Here is a 27,038-nt window from a genome sequence, read left to right on the forward strand (position 1 = left end):
GCTACCGGAACAGTGCTGGGCACTGGTCTCAGCCACCTTCAGGACAAGGACCGCACTTGTGAAACGGCGTCAGTCGAAAACGGACCCAGAGGAGAAAAAAATGGCGGCTCTCACCCATGCGCCCTCGGAAGAACGGAACCAACCAACTGAGACTGATTTCCCATCAACGCCTGATTGACAGGAGACCGGGACTTATCTGCTGACCAGTGAGCATCCCCCAAGAATCTCTCCCCAACTTCAGGCCAACTAATTTACTGCTTGGACTCTGATTACTTGCCCATAGATAACAGCCAGCCCTAAACCCTCAACGTACTTGCTATATAAAATGCATTTCCCGAATTGCAATTTCTCTCGGTTATTCCTGTAAAAATTCAGTTTCTGGTGATGTGAGCTTGCCTCAGTTTACCTCTTTATTTAGGATGACACACTGAAATGACAGACCACTTGGGACAACTTGTTAACCAGGATGAATTCCTCTGGCAAACTGGGCGGGCTTACCAGTTGTCTTTCCTTCAAGTCTGACCCTCCTGGCATTTTAGAGTCAGAGACAGAGAGGACCCCAGAAAAAGAAGAAAGGCCTTCTCACTGTGGAAAAAAAAATAAGGATTGGAGTCATTCATTTAAATATTTTAAGAGTCTAATCTTATACCCCGATGTGATGAAACAGATCAGTTAAAAAAGGGTTTAAAGCAGTTTCCCAGGTGTAGTGGTTGATGACATACAACTAACTGCAGGTGTACACTCCAGTACTCCCTCTCCCAGTGCCCCCCACCTCTGCCCACACCCACACCTTCACCCTCCCTCCGCCCCCACCCCTGCAAAAAAATCAAGGGGGAAATTTGAAAACTACAGGAATCTATTAGCTGGTCCAGGCTCCTGGAGGCTAAAAGCTACTGAAAGTCGCGTCCCTTAACATAATAAAGCCAGAGCTCAGCCCTCTAAGTGGGTGAGAGGTCGAGTCACCTATTGTCATCTGCCCGAACAGAAGCCACTTCCTCTTTCCCTCAGGGCATGAAAAATATTGAGACATTCTGATATTCCCTCCCAAGATTACGCTGTGAAACAATGAAGCCTGCTTCACTTATACCTCCGTACCTATGGGGAGACCACTTTGGAGGGCATTCTCTTTTATAAGAGCTGTTTTTTAATATCAAGCAGTGTCTTCCTTCCCATGTTCCTCCTATTAAAGGTCTGAAACAAAAGCAAATATAAGGAATACTTTTTAAATCATCTTACTGTATTTAGTCTGAACCACTGCAAGTCCTCTCCTCTGATTGACAGGAGTGACGGAAATGGCTTCGATTTGCTGCGGGGAGCCAAGCCCTGGGCTGGGAACTTCATCGTATCATCACAAAATCTTATTGGGTCAGAATTATTACTCCCATTTTATAGATGTGGAAACTGAAGGCCCAAAGTCACAAGTCAGTAAGTAGTGTTGCTAAAATTCAATCTTAGACCCATCAAGCTGCAAAACCCATGCTCTCAATCTCTATGCCATTTGACTACCACATAAGCAGTGTTCTCCTGATACAGTGCTACTGTTGCAAGAAGGGGGACCCCTTCCAGGGCCTGAGAGTGGGCTCTGTCTAACACTCGGAAATGAACTGTCCAAGGAAACACACATGCTGACAACGCAAGGGGCTTTATTGGGAAGGGGCACCCGGGAGGAGAGCAGCAGGATAAGGGAAACCAGGAGAACTGCTCTGCCACGTGGCTCGCAGTCTCAGGTTTTATGGTGATGGGGTTAGTTTCCGGATTATCTCTGCCGATCACTCTGACTCAGGGTCCTTCCTGGTGGTGCGTGCATCACACAGCCAAGATGGATTCCAGCGAGAAGGATTCTGGGAGGTTGGTAGGACATATGGACTGGCGTCTCCTCTCTCCTTTTGACCTTTCCCAAATTATTCTGGTTGGTGGTAGCTTGCTAGTTCCTGTTCCTTACCAGGACCTCCTATTGTAAGATAACTCATGCAAGTGGTTACTATGGTGCCTGGCCAGGGCAGATGGTTTCAGTCAGTGGTTCCCCTAACACTGCCTATAAGTAAGTTATGCTTACTAGCTCTAGCTTAAAAAAAAGAAAAGAAAAACTTATTTGCTTCTGAATATTAGACATTAAAAAAAAGAATATGAGTTAATATATGACAAAACACTCATCTTTTATGAGCATGAGTAGTATATACCTATCAGAAAACACATGCTATAAAGGGATAAGGAGAACATAAGATTAAATGTTGCAATGAAATTTCAGTGTAGGACAATTAATTAGGCTTCCAGCCAGACAGCAGAAGCCTCCCAAATTTCACTAATCGTTATAGACACATTAATCTGGTGGTGGCATATAAAGCAGATTGAGGGCATTGGGGGTGGGAAGGGCAGAGCCAGGAAGGCCCATTAGGAGAATATTGCAACAGCTTAGGTATGAGCTCATTACAGTAGTGTCATTGAGAATGGAAAAGAGGAAACAAATACAAAGGATGATATGGAGATAGAATCCAAAATGCTTGGTGAGGGAAGGAAACTGTGAGGTTTTCCATCTAAGAGGAACCTTGCCAGGAAGAAAGAAGGGGAGTGAGCTGTCTACTTTGGCTGACATTTTTGATAAACCTTAAACAGTTAGCCCATAAACATCTATCTTCACCAGGAGCAAGTTGTTCCTCCCAATCTTCATACACATCCCTCGAAAACGCTACCATTTTTACATTTTATCTTTTTATTGCCCTCATGAAATCACTTATTTATTTTAAACAAGTTCCTCCAACAACAAAAAGAACCTTTATATTCTATATCCCTCTTCCCACCCACTCCCTAAAAGTCCCTACTTTTTAAGTTAATACTTTTATAATATCTGAATCAGTAAAATATTTGTTAGACTAATTTCCTCTAGCACTAAATTTCATAGATAATCAAAAGGAGGTATATTCTACTCCTATTGCTTTTCTCAGAAATTTGTTAACTGAAGGATGGTCTTAACAAACTTACGCATGCTGTATAGTATTTTCTTCTAATTAAACGCTTTACTATCTCAAGCATTAATGGGTAGACAACTTATAGACATTGAGAATTCTCCAGTGAGCTGCTAAAGCTGACAACAACCAGATACCAGCATGGACAGACCCCACGAATCTTCATAACTATCAAATTAAGTCACAAGAGACTTTTGTCTCACTGGTGAAACCTAGTCAGGAACTAGGCAAATGGAGGGAATTCAGGGAGCATGCCCAGGGCCTTCCTGCCAGGGCAGTAACTGGCCAAGCTGCTTGAGTTGGTCTTGCCAGAATTTCCTACATTGGAGGAAATGATACAAGTAAGAAATGAGGACATATCCTGAAGAGAGGGTAAGAGATAGTATTAGTTTTATGATGTTGGCAAGTGGGAAGACTGTATCAAAAGACAGAAAATTCCAATGAACACACATTTATAAGACACTTATTTCAGTATAAAACCCAGTACTAAATTCTGTGGCTAACACAAAAATTGTTCATATATTTCATAAATATTTATGGAATGCCTACTTTGTGCCAGGCACTCTGTTATAAACAGGGGATAAATACAGTAGAAAAAAAGACAAAATTCCTGTCCTCATGGAAACCACTATGTAGTGGGAAAGGAAGACAAGAAACCAACAAACAAAAAGCACTGTGAAATGCTGTCACAGAGAGGGTGTTATAGAGCATACAACAGGATCCCACACACAGAGCCAGCTGCAAGGATCAGGGGGTCACAGGAATTTTTTGAAGGAAAGCCATGTGTATTGGTTTCCTAGGGCTGCCATCACAAATTGCCACAAAGTTGGTGGCTTAAAACAACAGAAGTTTATTCTCTCACAGTTCTGGAGGCTGGAAGTCTAAGATCAAGGTGCTGACAGGATCACGCTCCATTTGGAGACTCCAGGGAAGAATTCTTCCTTGCCTCTTCCAGTTCCTAGTGGCTCCCTGCCATCCTTGGCCTTCCTAGGCTTGTAGCTGTATCACTCCACCCTCTGCCTTTGTCATCACATGAACTTATTTCCCGTTTTCTCTGAGCTTCTGCGTCCTCTCCCTTTCTTATAAGGACACAAGTCATCGGGTTAGGGCGTCACTTTTAACTAACCACATCTGCAAAGACCCTATTTCCAAATAAAGTCACATTCTGAGGTTCCAGGAAGACATGAATTTTGAGGGAATACTATTCAACCCACTAAACCGGACAAGAAATTACAGAGGCCTGATCTAAGGTTGTGGCCATATAAATGGAGAGAAGAGGAAGGAGCCCAGAAAGACTCTGTGTTCTCCAGCATGGATGACATATTGGTGCCAGCTCTGAGATAAGGCATTCCAAGCAGAGGGAGCTTTTCTTGGGGTGTTGGTATTACCAAGTTCTTAAGATTATAGCTACTGTTCTTGAACATCTGTTATGTAACATGCTTTCTAAAACTCACAAGAACCCTGCAAAATAGGTATTATTTTCAGGTTACAGCTGAGAACACTGAAGCTAGAGGAGTGAGGAACTTTCTCAGAATCCCTCAGTTCAGAAGAGGTGAAAGATGGGAGAGAAGGGGTGAGTGGAGAATATGGAAGAGCGCCCACACGAGTTTCCTAGGCCAGTATTTATACCAGGAAATGATCCCAGAGTAACAAAATCTTGGCAGGATAGTTACATTCCTTAAATTACTGTCTTTGGGAAACTCTATACATTGTTGCTAACATGGTTTATATGGAGAAATTCACAAGGCAAATTTGACCTTTCCTTCCCTTTACACCTTTTTATGTGTGTGTTCTATTGAGGAATCAAGGAATCTTGTCCCTCAGTTAAAAGTTGTAAAAACTAAGCTATCAAAATTCAGCCATCCCTAAACTTGGCATTCATCTGCCAAACCAAGAGCTGTCCTGCCTTTTCATCCCGTCATTGGGCTAACCCATCCACAGGCTCTCAGCCTCTGGGAGCTTCTTCTGACGCTTGTTAAAGAAAATTACTCAAAACACAGAAGTAAGGCAAAAAATAATTTTGTGACCTTTTAATGCCCTGCTGGACAAGCTCTAATAAGCCCACTTGTGGGTCATCTCTTTTGAGGAATGTTAAGTTCGTTTCACTTAATATCACAGTTGATAAGGGCAATGACATTTTACAACTCTGTAAAATTATAAGTTTAACTTCTTTAAAAAACGATAAAGTGTGATTATTTTCTTTTCTGTCTAGCAGAGAAAATAACCTTCCAAATCAGTTTTATAACACCGACAAGTTTTGTTTCTAATTTAGCAATTTTTACTAACATGCATTTTCCTATTGACTTTTTAATTTCACTTCTTTCTTTTTGAACCAGTTTTGTCGTTCTGCTAGTTTACTCCTTAATAATAAGGTAAATAAAACTTTAATTTATGCTTACCGTCTTTTTCTGAGGCTTATGCTGATAATATTGAAATGACTAATATATCCCAAGTAAGAATTGACCCTCCAACCCTACCCCAAGTAGTGCTTCTATAGCAAGCACTATTGTAATGGCTTGTTTGCCTGCCTTCTCTGCCAGACTAGGCAGTAACTTCTAAGGAGTCACTGAACATTTCTGTCTTACGTCCCACTGTTGTCTCCAGAACCCAGAGGATGAGCTCAACAAAAATCCCTGAATGAGTTTCATACTCAAAATGCCTCTCCTTTCTCCCCCACTTTCTCCCACTCTTCTTTTTCATCATAAGCTGAAACTCCCACATCTTCTCTTTTAACTTGAGAATGGCTTTCTTAACCATCTGCAACCTCTTTGAAAAGTACCAACTTATTATCTAGTTAAATGATAAGTTTTTCTCCCAATGGCAGACACACAACAGGGTTTAGGCTAGAACAGGATAGAATTCACATCATCTTCCTGAACATCAGTAACCTTCAAAAATAAATTTTAATAAAAATCACTACTACCATTTTGAAAATTAAAATGTCAGTTTTTATTAAGGATAGAAATTGGTTACACGACTAGCATACTATAAGGACAGTGCTGTTAAATGAACTCTAAAATGGACAGCAATATGTAAAACACCTGAAATACATAATCTTCTCAAGCAGAAGATGCTATATTCATACCCATAAACCAATTAGCATTCAGTGTCTATTGAGTCAAGGAATGAGCCTCACTATTCTGATCCAGCTCTTTGTTGAAAGACTATTTTTTTTAATAGGATTTTTTTTCATTTATTTATTTATTTATTTATTTTTGGCTGCGTTGGGTCTTCGTTGCTTCGCGCGGGCTTTCTCTAGTTGCAGTGAGCAGGGGCTACTCTTTGTTGCAGTGTGAGGGCTTCTCATTGCGGTGGCTTCTCTTGTTGTGGAGCACGGGCTCTAGGCACACAGGCTTCAATAGCTGTGGCACACCGTGCTCAGTAGTTGTGGCTCGCAGGCTCTAGAGCGCAGGCTCAGTAGTTGTGGCACATGGGCTTAGTTGCTCCGCAGCATGTGGTATCTTCCCAGACCAGGGGTCGAACCCGTGTCCCCTGCATTGGCAGGCGGATTCTTAACCACTGCGCCACCAAGGAAGTCCCTGAAAGACTATTCTATCTGTATTAAATTTGTGGTAATAATGAAAGCCTTGGTAGGTATCATATAACTGCCAGTTATCAATTTATTGACTCAGCTTTAAATTCATCGTATATGCCTACTCAGTAAAAACAAATTTGGGCCTTTTATCCTTCCTTTGTATCTGGCAAGATATTAAGCTTTCTCAGTAGAGGGCGCTGGAGAGGCACTGCAGGAGGAAAGAGCCTTGTTCCTCCTTCAGTGTGTTCAATTAGCAGGCTCCTCAGAATCCAGGTCCCCGGCAGAGGAAGGTTCCCCCATACGCAGCTTCTCCAGCATTAGGCTCGCGCACCATAGGCAGCTGCTCCAGTGTCCAACGCCCACACCCAAGGCCTCCCCAGCACTGAGCGCCCATAGTACCAAATGGCCAGCAGCACCCGGCCACCAGCAGCTCCCCCCAGTAATCCCCTCAGGCATGTTGTAATGGAGGGCCGCTGGAGAGACACCTTCTAACCAGATTCCTCCAGTACCCTAGAGGATGGATTTCCAGCAAGATTCCCTGGCACAAACCCTACGGCAAAGTCTGGATCTAAGTTGGGGCCTGTAGGGTGGGTGGGGGAGGTTTTCCCTGGGCGCTGTGTCTAAACTACTCCTGTATTTGGTAGAGTTTTCTCTGTTTCTTACGAGCCAATCCCTCATTATTCCAATCCCGTCATAGTTAACAATTCTTTATATTAAACTTTCCCTGTTCAAATTACTGTGTGCCTTCTCTCTCCCGACTGGACCCAGACTGAGACAAATCCCCAGAAGCAAAATGAAAGTCAAACACCTTTTTAAAGATACCTTATTGGACACTTCCTATAAAGAGAATTTTCCCATGGCAAAAAGTTTAGTCATACAGAAATGAAATAACATATTTAAAGAAATAGAAATCATTTACATATTTGGGATTTAGGTAGCTAAGAAAAATGAAAGCATATAGATTTTTCTTACGCTTTTCTACTGATATAAACAGTTCAAATTACCATAACCATGTTTGTTTACTTTGAGATGAGCAAGATGTATCATTTTATTATCCTGGGAGGGTCTCTGCAGTGCCCCCGATACTTAAAATTGGCTTAATGCTAAGTTAAATGCACGTCAGTCACAGACAACCAAATGACTTACAAGCTCTGGCTTCCCTTCAGTAAAGAATTTTCAAATCCTTCTGTCATCTTTAAGGAAACATTTCTCAATTGTTTTAAGTAGAATTGTGAGAGACTACAAAAGGGAGAAGCACCGTTCGGTAATCAGAGCCATGGGCAAGTTACATTATATCACTAGGCACCAGTTTCCTCATGTGTGAAAGGGCGATAAAGATAGTACCTAACTCACAGGGCTGCTGTCAGGACTGAATGAGTAAAGGTATGTAATGCATTTAAAATTATGCCTAGCAAGTAAGTGTTTGCTATTATTCTTATCATCCATGATCTTATTCCTGAAATGTTTTTAATTTTACAATACAATTATAAAGTAGACATTATACTCCCTTCATAATTCCAACAGGAGAACCAGCATTTTATGTAAGCACTTAGGCTAAGTAAGCAGCAGTAAAAATGTTCTGTATGTCCAATAGCCTTATACTAATATGGGATTTGGTCAAGTAATGACTACCTGCATCAGAAATACCATCTAAGTAGCTTCTCAAGTGAGTTTTGCTAGGATTCTAATTCTATTTGGAGTAAATGCAAATTTTGTAAATATTAAGAAATTGCCAATGGCATAGTAATCATCCAAACTTCTTATATGTTAGAATGAAGGCTACCTCTTTTTTCTAAGAATTTGGGGTTGCAGAGAAAGTGAAGTTTCTTTAAATTTAGTTTTATAATTTTCGAAGTTTTATACCTTAGATATTATCTTTGGGTTTAACTCCTGCTGATGGGCAGCTAGATAACTTCAGACAAGTGTTTTCACCTCTTCAAATCCTAGTTTCTTCCCCTATAATATGAGGATGGAAATGCCTGTGATGAAAGATGGTCACAAGAATTAAATGAGATAGGGAATTCCCTGGCATCCAGTGGTTAGGACTCCACGCTTCCACGGCAGGGAACCCAGGTTTGATCCCTGGTTGGGAAACTAAGATCCCACAAGCTGTGCGGTGCAGCCAAAAAACAAACAAACAAACAAAGAATTAAATGAGATAATGTCTGTAAAGCTGGGATCACTCATGACATCACTACTGCTCAGTAAGGGAAGGCAGCAGCCATTCTTGTTACTGTTGCTGAGGATTTTATTACCTCACTTTCTGCCTTATTAATTTCATGACCTCTTTTTTAAACGAGTACGTGTCAGAAGAAGATCCTATAATGTCAATGTGCGTGTAATAAAAATTAACCAGAACCTGAAGGTACCTCGAACTTAGTTGCTCACATGCCAGCTTAATATTTCTTTTCTCTCTATTTTCCTTTCCTTCCAAAATAAATGTCTCCTTTCTAAGCTCGAAGTGAAGAGCATGTGAATATTTCTCAATGAGCTCTTTTACCTGTTTTTCATTGTTTGGCTGAGAACCACCTTCAGCATTCCTTATACAAAGTGTGGTAATTTCACCATCCACTGTCTCTTGACATAGAGCATGAAATTTTTTCAGTGTGCTTTCATAAAATCCACTCGTCTTTTTCAGGTAAAGGAAAATATCTGTGTCGAGAACAAGCCTTTCTCCTCTTCTCATAGTCTCAGGTGTTGAGGACCTGGGTGGCTTTAAAGAGTGACTACTTTTCCATGTACTCCCTCTGGGGCTCTGTCTATTCCTGTTTTTTTCTAAAAGAGAACTTGCTTTTAATAGCAAAGATTCTTTGAGCTTCTTGATAGCCAGAAATGATCCTTGAACGGAGATTCTTCCATTGGCTTCCAAAGGACTGAAGCATAAAGCTGGGATTTCCCTTTTCAGGTCCATTACCAGACTTCTCAGACCAATTTGACTCCGAAAAACCGAAAGATCAAGGACAGCATTTACAGAGCTGAAGACCTAAAATTAAACAGAGAAGTTAAAACAGCACCACCTAGTGGAGCAGACTACATAAACACATTCTTTTTCTGCCACTTTCTCGGTCTCCCCTGCAGTAGCCCCTAAACCAGGCCTCAACTGCCTAGCACAGCTGGCTTCTTGCGCCATAGCTGCCCATCAAACGGATGCCACAACCCTATCAAGGCCACAGTGTTCGATTTGGGATTCACATTTCTCACTGGATTACCCTAAACAGAGGTGGTCAAATATTTTTTCAGAGGCAGAATGCTTTTTTGAAACAAAGTCTTAAGCAGAACCCAGAGAAATACACTGTTCTGGTTCTGCTCTGTGGATAGGGGTCCCCGTAGAGAGCCCTCCAAGTTAGAAGTTCCTCAGATGGCTGCACAGAATCCTAGGTTTCTTACAGAATAAAGTTTTAAAACAATGCTTTGAATTTTACTTTTTCCTCTTACTTCCACCTTTACTGTGTCTTCAAAGCTCCTTTTTAATGTTCATCCTAATTGTTTTTTCCCCCACAAAGGAAGTCTTTAGGTAGATGCCTGACATCCATGACAGCATAAAAGCACACTGTCACTTTAAAAGCATTAAGAGGGTCATAGAGAAACATAAAAGTGACCAGGCAATAAACAAAAAATTTCAAGACACAGGTTTGACCTTTAACACCGACTCAGGTTAACAGGAGTTTGCACTTTCTTTTCTAGAAGTCATGGGATGAGGGTGCTTTGTGCCTCCTACGTAGAGGAGATTCTCTGCAGAAGAAATGGGATCCAGATGATCAGCATTACACTTACCTTTTCACTAAAATGGGAGACGGTGAGTTGAGCGGGTCTGACCATCTCTGCTAGATAGTGTTTCTTTTTTCTGATGACATTCTCTGCAACTAAGTGGAAAAAGGGTCCCAGAAGTGTTTGTGGCACAATACACTAATAATTATTTTAATTAATAATAATAGAGATGTTCAATTCTTTTAAAATACCTACGATTTTTTCTGTTTCCTCTAAATTCAGCATTTACATAGTTTTTCCTTCTACTTTAACACATTAAAATTTATACATATATATGTATACATACATACGTAAAACACTTGCATGTTTTGTATGTTATATATAATACATAACAGACACCTAAAAGTAAATCCCCCACCGCTCTGTTAATTATGGTCATGAGGAGACTTCACCTTTCTGAATCCAGGATATCACACTGTCCTGGTTTGCTTTCCTCTAATTCACAGGCTGACCTGCTCAGTCTCCTTCGCTAATTATCCTTCTCTCCCCATTCTCTAGGCTTTGGCATGCCCCCTCCAACACCCCTGCCCCACCGCCTCAGGCCTCACACCTCTTTACTAACCTTACACCCACCCCCTGGGTGATGTCAACAATTTCCACAGCTTTAGACATCATCTATGTATCACCTCCAAAATCCTCTCTTCAACATCGACCTTTCTCCCTTCTGCCTGTGGAAATCTCTACTTCATTATCTGAATAGATGTCTCAACGACCAAAATTCAACTCTTAATAACTAGCCCCCTTCCAAAAGTACTCCTCCTCCCGTGTTCAGCATCTCAGAAAATGACACTTAGTCCATCTACAAATTCTGAACACCCACCAGTTCTCAATCACCTGCCCTGCTACCACCCTAGTCAAAGCCAACACCGACTAGTAGCTCTTATTCTCCACATGGCTGCCAGATGGATCACGTTAAAAAAGGCCATCACATTCTGTCAGTCCTCTGCTTAAAACCCTCCAATGGCTTCCCATGTCACCTAGAATAAAATCCAGACACCTTGCTTTGACCCATGTACTCCTTAACATAACCTGATCCCAGCTGCCCATCTAACCACATCTCCTATTCTCTCCTCCTTGCTCTTTCCATTCATCACACGTACCTCCTCACTGTTCTTCAAAACGCCCAGCAGGCTACCCCTCAGAGAATTTTTCCCAGTCCTTCCCTGTGCCTAGAATTTTCTTTCCCCTTATCTGCATGAGTCATTCCCTTACTTCATTCAAGTCTCTGTTCAAATGTCACCTAAACAGAGTATTTTCCTACCCACTCTTATCTAAAGTAGCACTATCCATCACATTCTATCCCTTTATTCTTGTTTATATTTTTTATAGCACCATATTATATATTAATATGTATAAATATATAAGTATATATAAATATACAAATAAAGCACACAACAATTATATATTCATTTATTGGCTTGTTTATTATCTCTCCACAGATGTATGCTTCATGAAAAAAAAAACATTTTGCCTATTTCATTCATTGCTGTATAACCTCAAGGCCTAGAATGGTGCCTGAAAAGTAATAGGCACTCAATAAATACTTGTGAATAAATGAATGAATGAGTCCTCTCTTTCTCTCTCTGAGTTAACCAATGCAATATATAAAATTAATAATTCCCCTTAGTAATATAAAATTATTAACTTCTACGTTCCCCTTAGAGAACTAATAAGGAGCCCTTCCCGCCATCCCTTACCTGAACATCCCCATTGAGAAGGAATGACATAACTAATGGTGAGAGATAAAGGTACTGATAACCCACAGTCTTTTGGATCTCTCTCTGGACCCTATCTTCCCACAAGTAGAGCAAGGTCTCTTCTGCTCCTACTCTTACGTAGTACTTTTACCTCCAAAAGGCTGGCGTGGAGACTCACCTTTCTTTGGCAATTTATTCTACCAGCCACTGTGCTGTACAGAAGGCTGCCCCATCCATGAGGCTGGAGGGGTGAATAGGTCTGCAGACCCAAATTCCTCACTTATGTCAGTTTGGAGGTGGGGAACAGAATGGCTCACTCTGACCTCAGATCCAAGCCATATTTCTTCAGTCCAACTTTCCCAGTAATAAAGCAGATACTATATGAGAATACCCATTTGTTGGTTTGATCAAAGAGAAGCAAATGGTATAATTATATTGCTGAAGCCACCTCAAAATTCTCCAAGTATTTATCTTTTTTGTGAGATTATAGATAACTTTTGTGGGGTTTTTTTCTGTATTTTACAAATTTTCTACAATAAAACGTATCACCTTTATCTCAAGATATAGACAGATTTAAAATATAGAAAAAAAGAAGTCTTTAAGACTGCCAGTTATTGACAACTCTATCATGAGACATTTTCACATTTATTCTTGCTTAACACACTATTGTGCCACTTTTATATTCAAGAATATAATTATTGAGGAAAAGCTTCAAGATGGCGGAAGAGTAAGACGTGGAGATCACCTTTCTCCCCACAAATACATCAGAAATACATCTACATGTGGAGCAACTCCTACAGAACACCTCCTGAATGCTGGCAGAAGACCTCAGATTTCCCAAAAGGCAAGAAACTCCCCACGTACCTGGGCAGGGCAAAAGAAAAAGGAAAAAACAGAGACAAAAGAATAGGGATGGGACCTGCACCAGTGGGAGGGAGCTGTGAAGGAGGAAAAGGTTTCCACACACTAGGAAGCCCCTTCGCAGGCGGAGACTGCAGGTGGCGGAGGGGGGGAGCTTTAGAGCCACGGAGGAGAGTGCAGCAACAGGGGTGCGGAGGGCAAAGCAGAGAGACTCCCGCACAGAGGATCGGTGCCGACCAGCACTCACCAGCCCCAGAGGCTTGTCTGCTCACCCGCCGGGACGGGCGGGGGCTGGGAGCTGAGGCTCGGGCTTCGGAGGTCGGATCCCAGGGAGAGAATTGGGGTTGACTGCGTGAACACAGCCTGAAGGGGGCTAGTGCACTACAGCTAGCCGGGAGGGAGTCCAGGAAAAGCTCTGGAGCTGCCGAAGAGACAAGAGACTTTTTCGTGCCTCTTTGTTTCCTAGTGCATGAGGACAGGGGATTAAGAGCACCGCTTAAAGGAGCTCCAGAGACGGGCGCAACCCGTGGCTATCAGCGTGGACCCCAGAGACGGGCATGGGACGCTAAGGCCGCTGCTGTAGCCACCAAGAACCCTGTGTGCGACCACAGGTCACTATCCACACCTCCCCTCCTGGGAGCCTGTGCAGCCCGCCACTGCCAGGGTCCCGTGATCCAGGGACAACTTCCCCGGGAGAACACACGGCGCGCCTCAGGCTGTTGCAACATCACGCCGGCCTCTGCAGCCACAGGCTCGCCCCATATTCGTACCCCTCCCTCCCCCCAGCCTGAGAGAGCCAGAGCCCCCGAATCAGCTGCTCCTTTAACCCTGTCCTGCCTGAGTGAAGAACAGACACCCTCAGGCGACCTACACTCAGAGGTGGGGCCAAAACTAAAGCTGAACCCCAGAAGCTGTGCGAACAAAGAAGAGAAAGGGAAATTTCTCCCAGCAGCCTCAGGAGCAGCGGATTAAATCTCCACAATCAACTTGATGTACCCTGCATCTGTGGAATACCTGAAGAGACAACAAATCATCCCAAATTGAGGAGGTGGACTTTGGGAGCAATGATACATTTTTTTCCCTTTTTCTCTTTTTGTGAGTGTGTATGTCTATGCTTCTGTGTGCAATTTTGTCTGTATAGCTCTGCTTTTACCATTTGTCCTAGGGTCTCTCTGTCCGTTTTTGTTTAGTTTTTTTTTTTTTTAATATAGTTTTTAGTGCTTGTTATCATTGGTGGATTGTTTTTTAGTTTGGTTGATCTCTTCTTTCTTTCTTTCTTTCTTTTTTTTTATTACTTTTTAAATATTTTTAACAATTATTTTTTATTTTAATAACTATTTTATCTTATTTCATTTTATTTTATTTTATTTTATTTTATCTTCTCTCTTTCTTTCTTTTTTTCTCCCTTTTATTCTGAGCTGTGGGGATGACAGGCTCTTGGTACTCCAGCCAGGCGTCAGGGCTGTGTCTCTGAGGTGGGAGAGCCAAGTTCAGGACACTGGTCCACAAGAGACCTCCCAGCTCCACATAATATCAAACGGTGAAAATCTCCCAGAGATCTACATCTCAAGTCCAAGACCCAGCTCCAATCAACGAACAGCAAGCTACAGTGCTGGACACCCTATGCCAAACAACTAGCAAGACAGGAACACAACCCCATCCATCAGCAGAGCAGCTGCCTAAAATCATAATAAGGCCACAGACACCCCAAAACACACCACCAGACGTAGACCTGCCCACCAGAAAGACAAGATCCAGCCTCATTCACCAGAACACAGGCACTATTCCCCTCCACCAAGAAGCCTACACAACCCACTGAACGAAACTTAGCCACTGGAAACAGACACCAAAAACAACGGGAACTACAAACCTGCAGCCTGAGCAAAGGAGACCCCAAACACACTAAGTTAAGCAAAATGAAAAGACAAAGAAACACACAGCAGATGAAGGAGCAAGGCAAAAACCCACCAGACCAAACAAATGAAGAGGAAATAGGCAATCTACCCGAAAAAGAATTCAGAATAATGATAGTAAAGGTGATCCAAAATCTTGGAAACAGAATGGAGAAAATAAAAGAAACGTTTAACAAGGACCTAGAAGAACTAAAGAGCAAAAAAACAGTGATGAACAACACAATAAATGAAATTTAAAATTCTCTAGAAGGGATCAATAGCAGAATAACTGAGGCAGAAGAACGGATAAGTGACCTGGAAGATAAAAGAGTGGAAATAACTAGAGCAGAGAAGAATAAAGAAAAAAGAATGAAAAGAAACTTAGACAGCCTAACAGACCTCTGGGACAACATTAAATGCACCAACATTCGAATTACAGGGGTCCCAGAAGAAGAAGAGAAAAAGAAAGGGACTCATAAAATATTTGAAGAGATTATAGTTGAAAACTTCCCTAATATGGGAAAGGAAATAGTTAACCAAGTCCAGGAAGCACAGAGTCCCATACAGGATAAACCCAAGGAGAAACACGCTGAGACACATATTAATCAAATTCTCAAAAATTAAATACAAAGAAAAAATATTAAAAGCAGCAAGGGAAATACAACAAATAACACACAAGGGAACCCCCATAAGGTTAACAGCTGACCTTTCAGCAGGAACTCTGCAAGCCAGAAGGGAGTGGAAGGACATATTTAAAGTGATGAAGGAGAAAAACCTACAACAAAGATTACTCTACCCAGCAAGAATCTCATTCAGATTTGACGGAGAAATTAAAACCTTTACAGACGAGCAAAAGCTAAGAGAATTCAACACCACCAGACCAGCTTTACAACAAATGCTAAAGGAACTTCTCTAAGTGGGAAACAAGAGAATAAAAGGACCTGCAAAAACAAACCCAAAACAATTAAGAAAATGGTAAGAGGAACATACATATTGATAATTACCTTAAATGTAAATGGATTAAATGCTCCAACCAAAAGACATAGATTGGCTGAATGGATACAAAAGCAGACCCGTATACATGCTGTCTACAAGAGACCCACTTCAGACCTAGGGACACATAAAGACTGAAAGTGAGGGGATGGAAAAAGATATTCCATGCAAATGGAAATCAAAAGAAAGCTGGAGTAGCAATTCTCATATCAGACAAAACAATTCTTATATCAGACTTTAAAACAAAGAATATTACGAGACAAAGAAGGACACTACATAATGATCAAGGGATCAATCCAAGAAGCAGATATAACAATTGTAAATATTTATGCACCCAACATAAGAGCACCTCAATACATAAGTCAAATACTAACAGCCATAAAAGGGGAAATCGACAGCAACACAATCATAGTAGGGGACTTTAATACCCCACTTTCACCAATGGACAGATCATCCAAAATGAAAATAAATAAGGAAACACAAGCTTTAAATGATACATTAAACAAGATGGACTTAACTGATATTTATAGGACATTCCATCCAAAAACAACAGAATACACATTCTTCTCAAGTGTTCATGGAACATTCTCCAACATAGATCACATCTTGGGTCAAATATCAAGCTTTGGTAAATTTAAGAAAATTGAAATCGTATCAAGTATCTTTTCCGACCACAACGCTATGAGACTAGATATCAATTACAGGAAACAATCTGTAAAAAATACAAACACATGGAGGCTAAACAACACACTACTTAATAACCAAGATATCACTGAAGAAATCAAAGAGGAAATCAAAAAATACCTAGAAACAAATGACAATGAAAACATGATGACCCAAAACCTATGGGATGCAGCAAAAGCAGTTCTAAGAGGGAAGTTTATAGCAATACAATCCTACCTTAAGAAACAAGAAACAACTCAAATAAACAACCTAACCTTACACCTAAAGCAATTAGAGAAAGAAGAACAAAAAACCCCCAAAGTTAGCAGAAGGAAAGAAAGCATAAAGATCAGATCAGAAATAAATGAAAAAGAAATGAAGGAAATGATAGCAAAGATCAATAAAACTAAAAGCTGGTTCTTTAAGAAGATAAACAAAATTGATAAACCATTAGCCAGACTCATCAAGAAAAAAAGGGAGAAGACGCAAATCAATAGAATTAGAATTGAAAAAGAAGTAACAACTGACACTGCAGAAATACAAAGGATAATGAGACATTACTACAAGCAACTCTATGCTAATAAAATGGACAACCTGGAAGAAATGGACAAATTCTTAGAAATGCACAACCTGCCGAGACTGAACCAGGAAGAAATAGAAAATATGAACAGACCAATCACAAGCACTGAAATTGAAACTGTGATTAAAAATCTTCCAACAAACAAAAGCCCAGGACCAGATGGCTTCAAAGGCGAATTCTATCAAATATTTAGAGAAGAGCTAACACCTATCCTTCTCAAACTCTTACAAAATATAGCAGAGGGAGGAACACTCCCAAACTCATTACACGAGGCCACCATCACCCTGATACCAAAACCAGACAAGATGTCACAAAGAAAGAAAACTACAGGCCAATATCTCTGATGAACATAGATGCAAAAATCCTCAACAAAATATTAGCAAACAGAATCCAACAGCACATTAAAAGGATCATACACCATGATCAAATAGGGTTTATCCCAGGAATGCAAGGATTCTTTAATATACGCAAATCAAACAATGTGATACACCATATTAACAAATTGAAGGAGAAAAACCATATAATCATCTCAAGAGATGCAGAGAAAGCTTTCAACAAAATTCAACACCCATTTATGATAAAAACCCTCCAGAAAGTAGGCATACAGGGAACTTTCCTCAACATAATAAAGACCATATATGACAAACCCACAGCCAATGTAGTCCTCAATGGTGAAAAACTGAAACCATTTCCACTAATATCAGGAACAAAACAAGGTTGCCCACTCTCACCACTATTATTCAACATAGTTTTGGAAGTTTTAGCCACAGCAATCAGAGAAGAAAAAGAAATAAAAGGAATCCAAATCGGAAAAGAAGAAGTAAAGCTGTCACTGTTTGCAGATGACATGATACTATACATAGAGAATCCTAAAGATGATACCAGAAAACTACTAGAGCTAATCAATGAATTTGGTAATGTAGCAGGATACAAAATTAATGCACAGAAATCTCTAACATTCCTATACACTAATGATGAAAAATCTGAAAGTGAAATTAACAAAACGCTCCCATTTACCATTGCAACAAAAAGAATAAAATATCTAGGAATAAACCTACCTAAGGAGACAAAAGTCCTGTATGCAGAAAACCATAAGACACTGATGAAAGAAATTAACGAGGATACAAACAGATGGAGAGATATACCATGTTTTGGATTGGAAGAATCAACATTGTGAAAATGACTATACTATCCAAAGCAATCTACAGATTCAATGCAATCCCTATCAAATTACCACTGGCATTTTTCAAAGAAGTAGGAAAAAAAATTTCACAATTTGTATGGAAACACAAAGGACCCCGAATAGCCAAAGCAATCTTGAGAAAGAAAAACGGAGCTGGAGCAATCAGGCTCCCAGACTTCAGACTATATTACAAAGCTACAGTAATCAAGACAGTGTGGTACTGGCACAAAAACAGAAATATAGATCAATGGAACAGGATAGAAAACCCAGAGATAAACCCATGCACATATGGTCACCTTATCTTTGATAAAGGAGACAAGAATATACAGTGGAGAAAAGACAGCCTCTTCAATAAGTGGTGCTGTGAAAACTGGACAGCTACATGTAAAAGAATGAAACTAGAACACTCCCTAACACCATACACAAAACAAAACTCAAAATGGATTAAAGACCTAAATGTAAGGCCAGACACTACCAAACTCTTAGAGGAAAACATAGGCAGAACACTCTCTGACATAAATCACAGCAAGATCCTTTTTGACCCACCTCCTAGAGAAATGGAAATAAAAACAAAAATAAACAAATGGGACTTAATGAAACTTAAAGGCTTTTGCACAGCAAAGGAAACCATAAACAAGACAAAAAGACAACCTTCAAAATGGGAGAAAATATTTGCCATGAAGCAACTGACAGGATTAATCTCCAAAATTTACAAGCAGATCATGCAGCTCAATATCAAAAAAGCAAACAACCCAATCCAAAAATGGGCAGAAGACCTAAATAGACATTTCTCCAAAGAAGATATTGCCAACAAACACATGAAAGAATGGTCAACATCATTAATCATTACAGAAATGCAAATCAAAACTACAATGAGATATCATCTCACACCGGTCAGAATGGCCATCATCAAAAAATCTACAAACAATAAATGCTGGAGAGGGTGTGGAGAAAAGGGAACCCTCTTGCACTGTTGGTGGGAATGTAAATTGATACAGCCACTATGGAGAACAGTAAGGAGGTTCCTTAAAAAAGTAAAAATAGAACTACTATACGACACAGCAATCCCATTACTGGGCATATACCCTGAGAAAACCATAATTCAAAAAGTGTCATGTACCAAAATGTTAATTGCAGCTCTATTTACGATAGCCAGGACATGGAAGCAACCTAAGTGTCCATCAACAGACGAATGGATAAAGAAGATGTGGCACATATATACAATGGAATATTACTCAGCCATAAAAAGAAACGAAATTGAGTTATTTGGAGTAAGGTGGATGGACCTAGAGTCTGTCATACAGAGTGAACTAAGTCAGAAAGAGAAAAACAAATACCGTATGCTAACACATATATATGGAATCTGAAAAAAAAAATGGTCATGAAGAACCTAGGGGCAAGACGAGAATAAAGACACAGACCTACTTGAGGATGGACTTGAGGATACAGGGAGGGGGAAGGGTAAGCTGGGACAAAGTGAGAGAGTGGCATGGACATATATACACTACCAAACATAAAATAGATAGCTAGTGGGAAGCAGCCACATAGCACAGGGAGATCAGCTTGGTACTTTGTGACCACCTAGAGGGGTGGGATATGGAGGGTGGGAGGGAGGGAGATGCAAGAGGGAAGAGAGATGTATATGTATAACTGATTCACTTTGTTATAAAGCAGAAACTAAGACACCATTGTAAAGCAATTGTATTCCAATAAAGATGTTAAAAAAAATAGAATTATTACTTTTTAAATACACTTTGAACTTTACCAATCTCATGAATTATTTTAATGAAATTCAATTTTTAATTTCATTACAGAAGTGTTTCTAAGATTAGAAAAATTTGATTGGGAAATACCTTTTTTTTCTCTGAATGTTACATATGCAACTCCCTTGGTTCTTGTTGGATATATCACATCTTCAACAACTCCACCCCCATTCTCAATATCTTGAAAGTGACTCTTCACTAATACGGTCAGCGATTGATCAGTGACGGAACCAACTGGAAGACCAGCAACTACAATGGTTCTTTCAGAAGCTTCGGATTCCTTGACCTTCAAAACTGATGCCTGCAAAAAAATAGTAGGATACTCTTCAAATATATAGGATTCTACTTAACATAGGCCATGTTACACACCAGTGGGAAAAGCTATTTTATTCAATAAAGGCGCTCTTGCAATTGATTAGATACTTGAAAAAAATATTAAGGTTAGAGCCTGGCCTCATACCATATGCCAGCATAAACGCTATATAAATTTGAGAATTAAAATGTAAAAAGGAAACCTCTTTTTTTAATAAATGGAAAACACTGGTTAACATTTGTCAGATTTTAGAAAGACCTAAAAATAATTGTAATCACAAAGGAAAAGAAGGAAATATAAATTTTTTTTAAGATTTTTTTTTTGATGTGGACCATTTTTAAAGTCTTTATTGAATTTGTTATAATATTGCCTCTGCTTTATATTTTGGATTTTGGCCCCGAGGCACGTGGGATCTTAGCTCCCTGACCAGGGACCCTGCATGGGAAGGGGAAGTCTTAACCACTGGACTTCCAGGGAAGTCCCAAGATATAAATTTTTTAAATCAAAATTTTTTAAAAAGTCAAGCTAACCGGGCTTCCCTGGTGGCACAGTGGTTGAGAGTCTGCCTGCCAATGCAGGGGACATGGGTTCGAGCCCTGGTCTGGGAAGATCCCACATGCCGCGGAGCAACTGGGCCCGTGAGCCACAATTGCTGAGCCTGCGCGTCTGGAGCCTGTGCTCCGCAACAAGAGAGGCCGCGATAGTGAGAGGCCCGCGCACCGCGATGAAGAGTGGCCCCCGCTTGCCGCAACTAGAGAAAGCCCTCACACAGAAACGAAGACCCAACACAACCAAAAATAAATAAATAAATAAATAAAATTTAAAAAAAAAAAAGTCAAGCTAACTAATGAAACAAAAAGAATAAAATGCTTAGGATAAACCTACCTAAGGAGACAAAAGACCTGTATGCAGAAAACCATAAGACACTGATGAAAGAAATTAAAGATGATACAAACAGATGAAGAGATATACCATGTTCTTGGATTGGAAGAATCAACATTGTGAAAATGACTATACTATCCAAAGCAATCTACAGATTCAATGCAATCCCTATCAAACTACCAATGGCATTTTTCAAAGAAGTAGGGAAAAAAATTTCACAATTTGTATGGAAACACAAAAGACCCCAGATAGCCAAAGCATTCTCGAGAAAGAAAAACGGAGCTGGAGCAATCAGGCTCCCAGACTTCAGACTATACTACAAAGCTACAGTAATCAAGACAGTATGGTACTGGCACAAAAACAGAAATATAGATCAATGGAACAGGATAGAAAGCCCAGAGATAAACCCACACACATATGGTCAACTTAGTTTTGATAAGGCAGGAAAGAATATACAATGGAGAAAAGACAGCCTCTTCAATAAGTGGTGCTGGGAAAACTGGACAGCTACATGTAAAAGAATGAAATTAGAACACTCCCTAACACCATACACAAAAAGAAACACAAAATGGATTAAAGACCTAAATGTAAGGACAGACACTATAAAACTCTTAGAGGACGTAAGCAAAACACTCTATGACATAAATCACAGCAAGATCCTTTTTGACCCACCTCATAGAGAAATGGAAATAAAAACAAAAATAAACAAATGGGACCTAATGAAACTTAAAGGCTTTTGCACAGCAAAGGAAACCATAAACAAGACGAAAAGACAACCCTCAGAATGAGAGAAAATATTTGCAAACGAAGCAACTGACAAAGGATTAATCTCCAAAATTTACAAGCAGCTCATGAAGGTCAAAACAACATGAAGATTGCCAACAACATGAAAGGATGCTCAATATCACTAATCATTAGAGAAATGCAAATCAAAACTACAATGAGGTATCACCACACACTGTCAGAATGGCCATCATCAAAAAATCTACAAACAATAAATGCTGGAGAGGGTGTGGAGAAAAGGGAACCCTCCTATAATGTTGGTGGGAATGTAAGTTGATACAGCCACTATGGGGAACAGTATGGAGGTTCCTTAAAAAACTAAAAATAGTACTACCATACGACCCAGCAATACCACTACTGGGCATATACCCTGAGAAAACCATAATTCAAAAAGAGTCCTGTACCACAGTGTTCATTGCAGCTCTATTTACAATAACCAGGACATGGAAACAACCTAAGTATCCATCAACAGATGAATGGATAAAGATGTGGCACATATATACAATGGAATATTACTCAGCCATAAAAAGAAACGAAATTGAGTTATTTGTAGCGAGGTGGATGGACCTAGAGACTGTCATAAAGAGTGAAGTTAAGTCAGAAAGAGAAAAACAAATGCAGTATGCTAACACATATATATGGAATCTAAAAAAAAAAAAAATTGGTTATGAAGAACCTAGGGGCACAAAAGGAATAAAGATGCAGATGTAGAGAATGGACCTGAGGACATGGGGAGGGGGAAGGGTAAGCTGGGACGAAGTGAGTGAGTGGCAAGGACATATATACACTACCAAATGTAAAGTAGATAGCTAGTGGGAAGCAGTCGCATAGCACAGGGAGATCAGCTCTGTGCTCTGTGACCACCTAGAGGGGTGGGATAGGGAGGGTGGGAGGGAGACGCAAGCGGGAGGAGATATGGGGATATATGTTTATGTATAGCTGATTCACTTTGTTATACAGCAGAAACTAACACACCATTGTAAAGCAATTATACTCCAATAGAGATGTTAAAAAAGAAAAAAAAAAAGTCAAGCTAACCACAAAATTTGGTAGTTTGGAGTTGGCTGTATGTTTTCTTGATTGTAGAGTTGAAAGTACATAAGGTAATAAAAAACACATTCTCCCTTTTTTTTTTTTCTTGGTAAAATTAGGAAAAAGTCACCATAAAAAATAAAACCCTGGCAATAACTTTGGAGCTACAGTGAAGTAAACCTTGCCTTCCAGCACATATCTGAAATAGAATTCAACCACTGAGAGCACATGCTATTGTAGACAGTGCCACCCTGGGAACAGAGGACCAAGTGCAAGTAGATCCTTCCCTGGGCTCACTCTCTGTGAACTTCTTGTATTAAGGTTTTAATTTGTTCCCCATCTCATTTAGGGAAGTGGGCCTATAAACTTCTCCCAATGCTTATATAGGTAGTCCAGCCTGATTACACCAGAGCTCAGACATAATCTATCCTAAATTACCCACAGGGAGGACAAGATGTCTCACAGGTCCAAGTAATGGTTAATAGATCATAAAGATGTTTCAGTTTTCAGTTCAGAGGACTCTATATACTCAGAGTAGGACTTCCCTGGGGATAGGCAAACAGCTTCTGACCTCCCGGATCAAGAAAACAGTCTAAGCACACACACAGTGTCCAATCTAACCCAGGAGCATCTTAAAATGAAAGTAGAAGAATAAAAAAGAGAATAAACCCAATTAAGGGGAGCAATCAGCAGCATAGGGGAGATTTCAACAATTTCTTGAAGACGGAAAAGACACAGAAGTATGTGGAAGGATAAGACAGAGGGAATCCAGAATAAAGAAAAGGGGGTTGCAATGGAAAGGTGACAACTTTCATGGCAGAACCTCAGAAATGAAAAAAGGGACCAAAACCAGAAAGATTAGTTGAAAAGCTAGCGGCAAAACAAAACTGAATGGACACTCTAGGGAGAATCTGACCTGCTAGTATGGGTGCTGGCACCCCAGAGCAAGCCCTTTCCCCCTCCACTTTCTGGCATTTGAAAGGGCCCAAGCCTAAAGATCGTAAGTAAATTAAAGTGTGCATGTTTTCAGTAAATTATAGAACACCAAAAAAAGAGAATCTATTTGACACAGCTGCGAGGAACATTTTTCTGTAAGTGGAAAAAGGAAAAATACACATGACATTGGACCAAAAGGAGAAAAAGTAATCACAGCACACTATTGTTAGGCCCTGCTGTAAACAGTATTTACTGTTTGCATAATAATATAGACACTCTCATTGGTTTTTATCTTTTAGACTAATTCTGTTAAATCTTCAAAACACCAAAGACTTAAATATGATTACAGAATAAAATGGAAACATTCAACCCTGTCAATGTAAGAATAAAGGCAAAACTAACAGAAGTTGAGAAAAAAAGATAGAAAGAAAAATCTATACTTATACTACTGAAAACCATGTAATACCATCAAAATTTTAAGTATATTATGAAAATTACAAAAATAGTCCACAGGAGAATTTAAAATATTACTAAAACTTTCAAGCTTGAAAGGTGGGAGAAGTCAGAGTTTACTTGAGTGAAATCCTCATTTATCATAGCAGGAATTCAATAATAGAAAATGCCTAAAGTCACCCCAGGATATGCACTCTCTCAGCATCTCTTTTGACTTTTCAGCTGGTGGTTATTAAAATAAGGTGGCAAAAATGTACCTGCATTTCTTAGAATGTAGAGTATCTTGTCAATTAGTTAATCAATTAACAAATACAGTATTAATGAAGCAAGTGTTCTATATCTGGCAATATGCTGGGTACCAAAGATGACACATACAAAGACATAAAGCACACCCCTCGCCCTGAAATTGTTCCACCATAAAAATTTACTGAGCATTTATTATGTGCGGGGCACCTGGATGGGCCTTAAGATTACCAACACACACACAAAAAGAGCCTCTAAGTTATGGATGAGGAGGCAGGCACATACATAAATCATTTCAACAGAGCTTGGTAGGCACAAAAAAGAGGAAGGTCTACTTCTCTACAAGAAGAACAGACCAACACCCCAAAATCTGAGAAGGATACAAGACCATTCACAATAAAGGTCACTTAGGATTAGGAAGCAAGATTAATTCTGGCTAAAGCAGTCAAAGAAGGCTTCATGAAAGAGAGACCTTGAAGGCTGAGGTTGAATTTTAACTAATGGTCAAATTTAATTAAAAATGCAAACGAGTTCACAGCAAAAGCAAAGGGACAGAGGAATGGAGGATGAAAATGGTTCATATTGAGACATATAAAGCAAAGGTAGTGTCTCCTAAAAAGGAAACTGATAATAATTATGGACTCTTTGTTATGGGAGGTACTTTTAACGGAGGAAAACAGTTTCTTAAAATATTCAGGGACAAATAAATTGCACAGGAAACAGTAAAAATATAAAAATGTGTTCCTCCACCATAGCCCCAAGTGGTAAGATGTAATTATCCCAAAATAGTTCTTTCTAGAAAAGGAAAAAATAAAAAGACAGATATTTGAGACTTTCAGGGGATTTTTGTTTCACGTGAGATTTGTCTTGATTTACTATACATCTGGCTCTAACAGCCCACACCAACCTCCACGGGTAAGTGGCTGGTGAATTAGCTTCCTTTTCTTCATCAGTGTCAAAGAAAATCTTTAAATCAATTTAAATTCGGAAAATCTTACTCCGCCTCCGCCCTCATCAATACTAATGCCACATTTCTTTATTCAAATGTCTACATTTATCTTTGAAATCAAAGAAACTTCTCCTTGATGGCTATTAATCTCTTCTATCCACCGTTAAGAAGAAAAAGAGAGGTCTTGGAGATAGCCCTTTCAAGAGTTATTATATGGGGATACAGGATTTTGAAACATGAGCAGCATTTTGGTCGGCAGGTATTAAAATGACGGCAATTTCCCTGCATCAATGATACATTTTAAGAGACTTTTGACTATAGTATCAGAAAGCAAAAAGATAAAAAGAAAAACTGTGAGTTTATTTTTGTAAGTAAAGCACTTGGAAGAGATAATTAAATTTATTCACTGCGTTCGCTTACATTCCTTTTCTCAAAATTAGGTGTCTATTTTCATTCACGTTGCCTTTACCGCCACCGGTAAACAAAGTCGCACTTGCACCTCACAACTGCTTGGGCACTTCTGACCGGGAACTGAAGGCCCTGCCACTGCTTTTAAGCGCTTGATTCAAAGAACACGGAAGCCTAAATCTTAAATTTGCTAACTGTTCTTGCTAGGCGGCAAAGATGGTGACAACACAGAGCCCTTTGTGTCTGGAGAAAGAACTAAGGCCACAAGAGAAAAGAATTCCCGCTAAGACGTCAGGCTGCTTTCGCAACTTGTGTCCTTGGCTCAAATCCTTCTTGCTGGCCCTTTACAAAAGGAAACGGTGGCCTCCATTTCTGGGCAATTCTCTCCTCTCCTGCTCCCAAAGTGTGGCAGGACAACAGTTAAGCCTTAACGCAGGCTGCGAGGCCACTCGTCGACCAAACAGCTGTGTCCCTGACAACCAGGCACTAGGTGCGGGAGGAGGCCGCGGCGATGTGTGCTTTTGGAGTTGGCCTGCGGTGAATTTCAGGAGCGCGCGGAACTGCCACCCGTGCAGGTGCAGAAAGACCGGGCTAGGTTTGCCTTCGGGGTTCCTCCCCGCGCCTCCCCAGTCACCCCGCACCCTCGCCCGTCCTGCCCGGCTCCACGTCCTCCTGGGGGACCGTGGTGACGGGACGAGGACCACTCCGCCCTGCAAAACCCAAAGCAAAAGCAACTTGCCATGGCCGAGGAGAGACGCGCCCTCAGCAGCCGGCGGCGCCCAGAGCTAGCGCAGCGCGGGCGGCGCGGCGGGAGCTGGCTGACTGGTTTTGGTTTCGGTTTTCTGTTCCCGCTCGTTTGGAAACAGCCCCTCCACCCCACCCCGCGGTTCTGCGGCATCCGGGCCTCGGGGCCTCGGGATGAGAGCCCGGATCTGGGGCGGCTGCTGTCCGGAAGCCCTCGGTAGTTTCGCAACTTTTGAAATCAAGCTGGAGAGAGTTCGGGGGGATTTCCCGGCGGGAAAGCGGGGATTCTCCGGGTGCTGTGTCTGTCCTGTGGGCAGTGGAATCTGGATCGTCCTTCCTACGCCATCTTTATCTCCCTAGTTGTGTTCTCACCGCACCACGCCTGTTTCTCCTCTCG

At 40.6% G+C, this 27,038-nt stretch overlaps 1 protein-coding gene across 3 annotated transcripts; it reads right to left on the minus strand.

The window, feature by feature from the left end:
- Nucleotides 1-541: 541 nt before the first annotated feature.
- On the minus strand, nucleotides 542-27,028 carry RBM43 (RNA binding motif protein 43). 3 transcript variants are annotated; one of them, XM_059927824.1, is made up of 5 exons: nucleotides 26,637-27,028; nucleotides 19,989-20,199; nucleotides 10,273-10,361; nucleotides 8,999-9,481; nucleotides 542-585 (listed from the first exon to the last, which is right to left on the minus strand). In XM_059927824.1, exons 1-5 carry the CDS (start codon nucleotides 26,793-26,795, stop codon nucleotides 583-585), a joined length of 945 nt encoding a protein of 314 aa, XP_059783807.1. In that variant the 5' UTR covers nucleotides 26,796-27,028; the 3' UTR covers nucleotides 542-582. The 3 variants fall into 3 exon arrangements, with proteins under 3 accessions (XP_059783807.1, XP_059783806.1, XP_059783804.1); XM_059927823.1 differs by lacking the exon at nucleotides 542-585 and adding an exon at nucleotides 7,071-8,477; XM_059927821.1 differs by lacking the exon at nucleotides 542-585 and having other exon boundaries at nucleotides 7,071-9,481.
- Nucleotides 27,029-27,038: the final 10 nt, after the last annotated feature.

This window comes from Balaenoptera ricei, chromosome 7 (genome assembly GCF_028023285.1).
Source record: "Balaenoptera ricei isolate mBalRic1 chromosome 7, mBalRic1.hap2, whole genome shotgun sequence".
In the NCBI taxonomy this organism is placed as follows: Eukaryota; Metazoa; Chordata; class Mammalia; order Artiodactyla; family Balaenopteridae; genus Balaenoptera; species Balaenoptera ricei.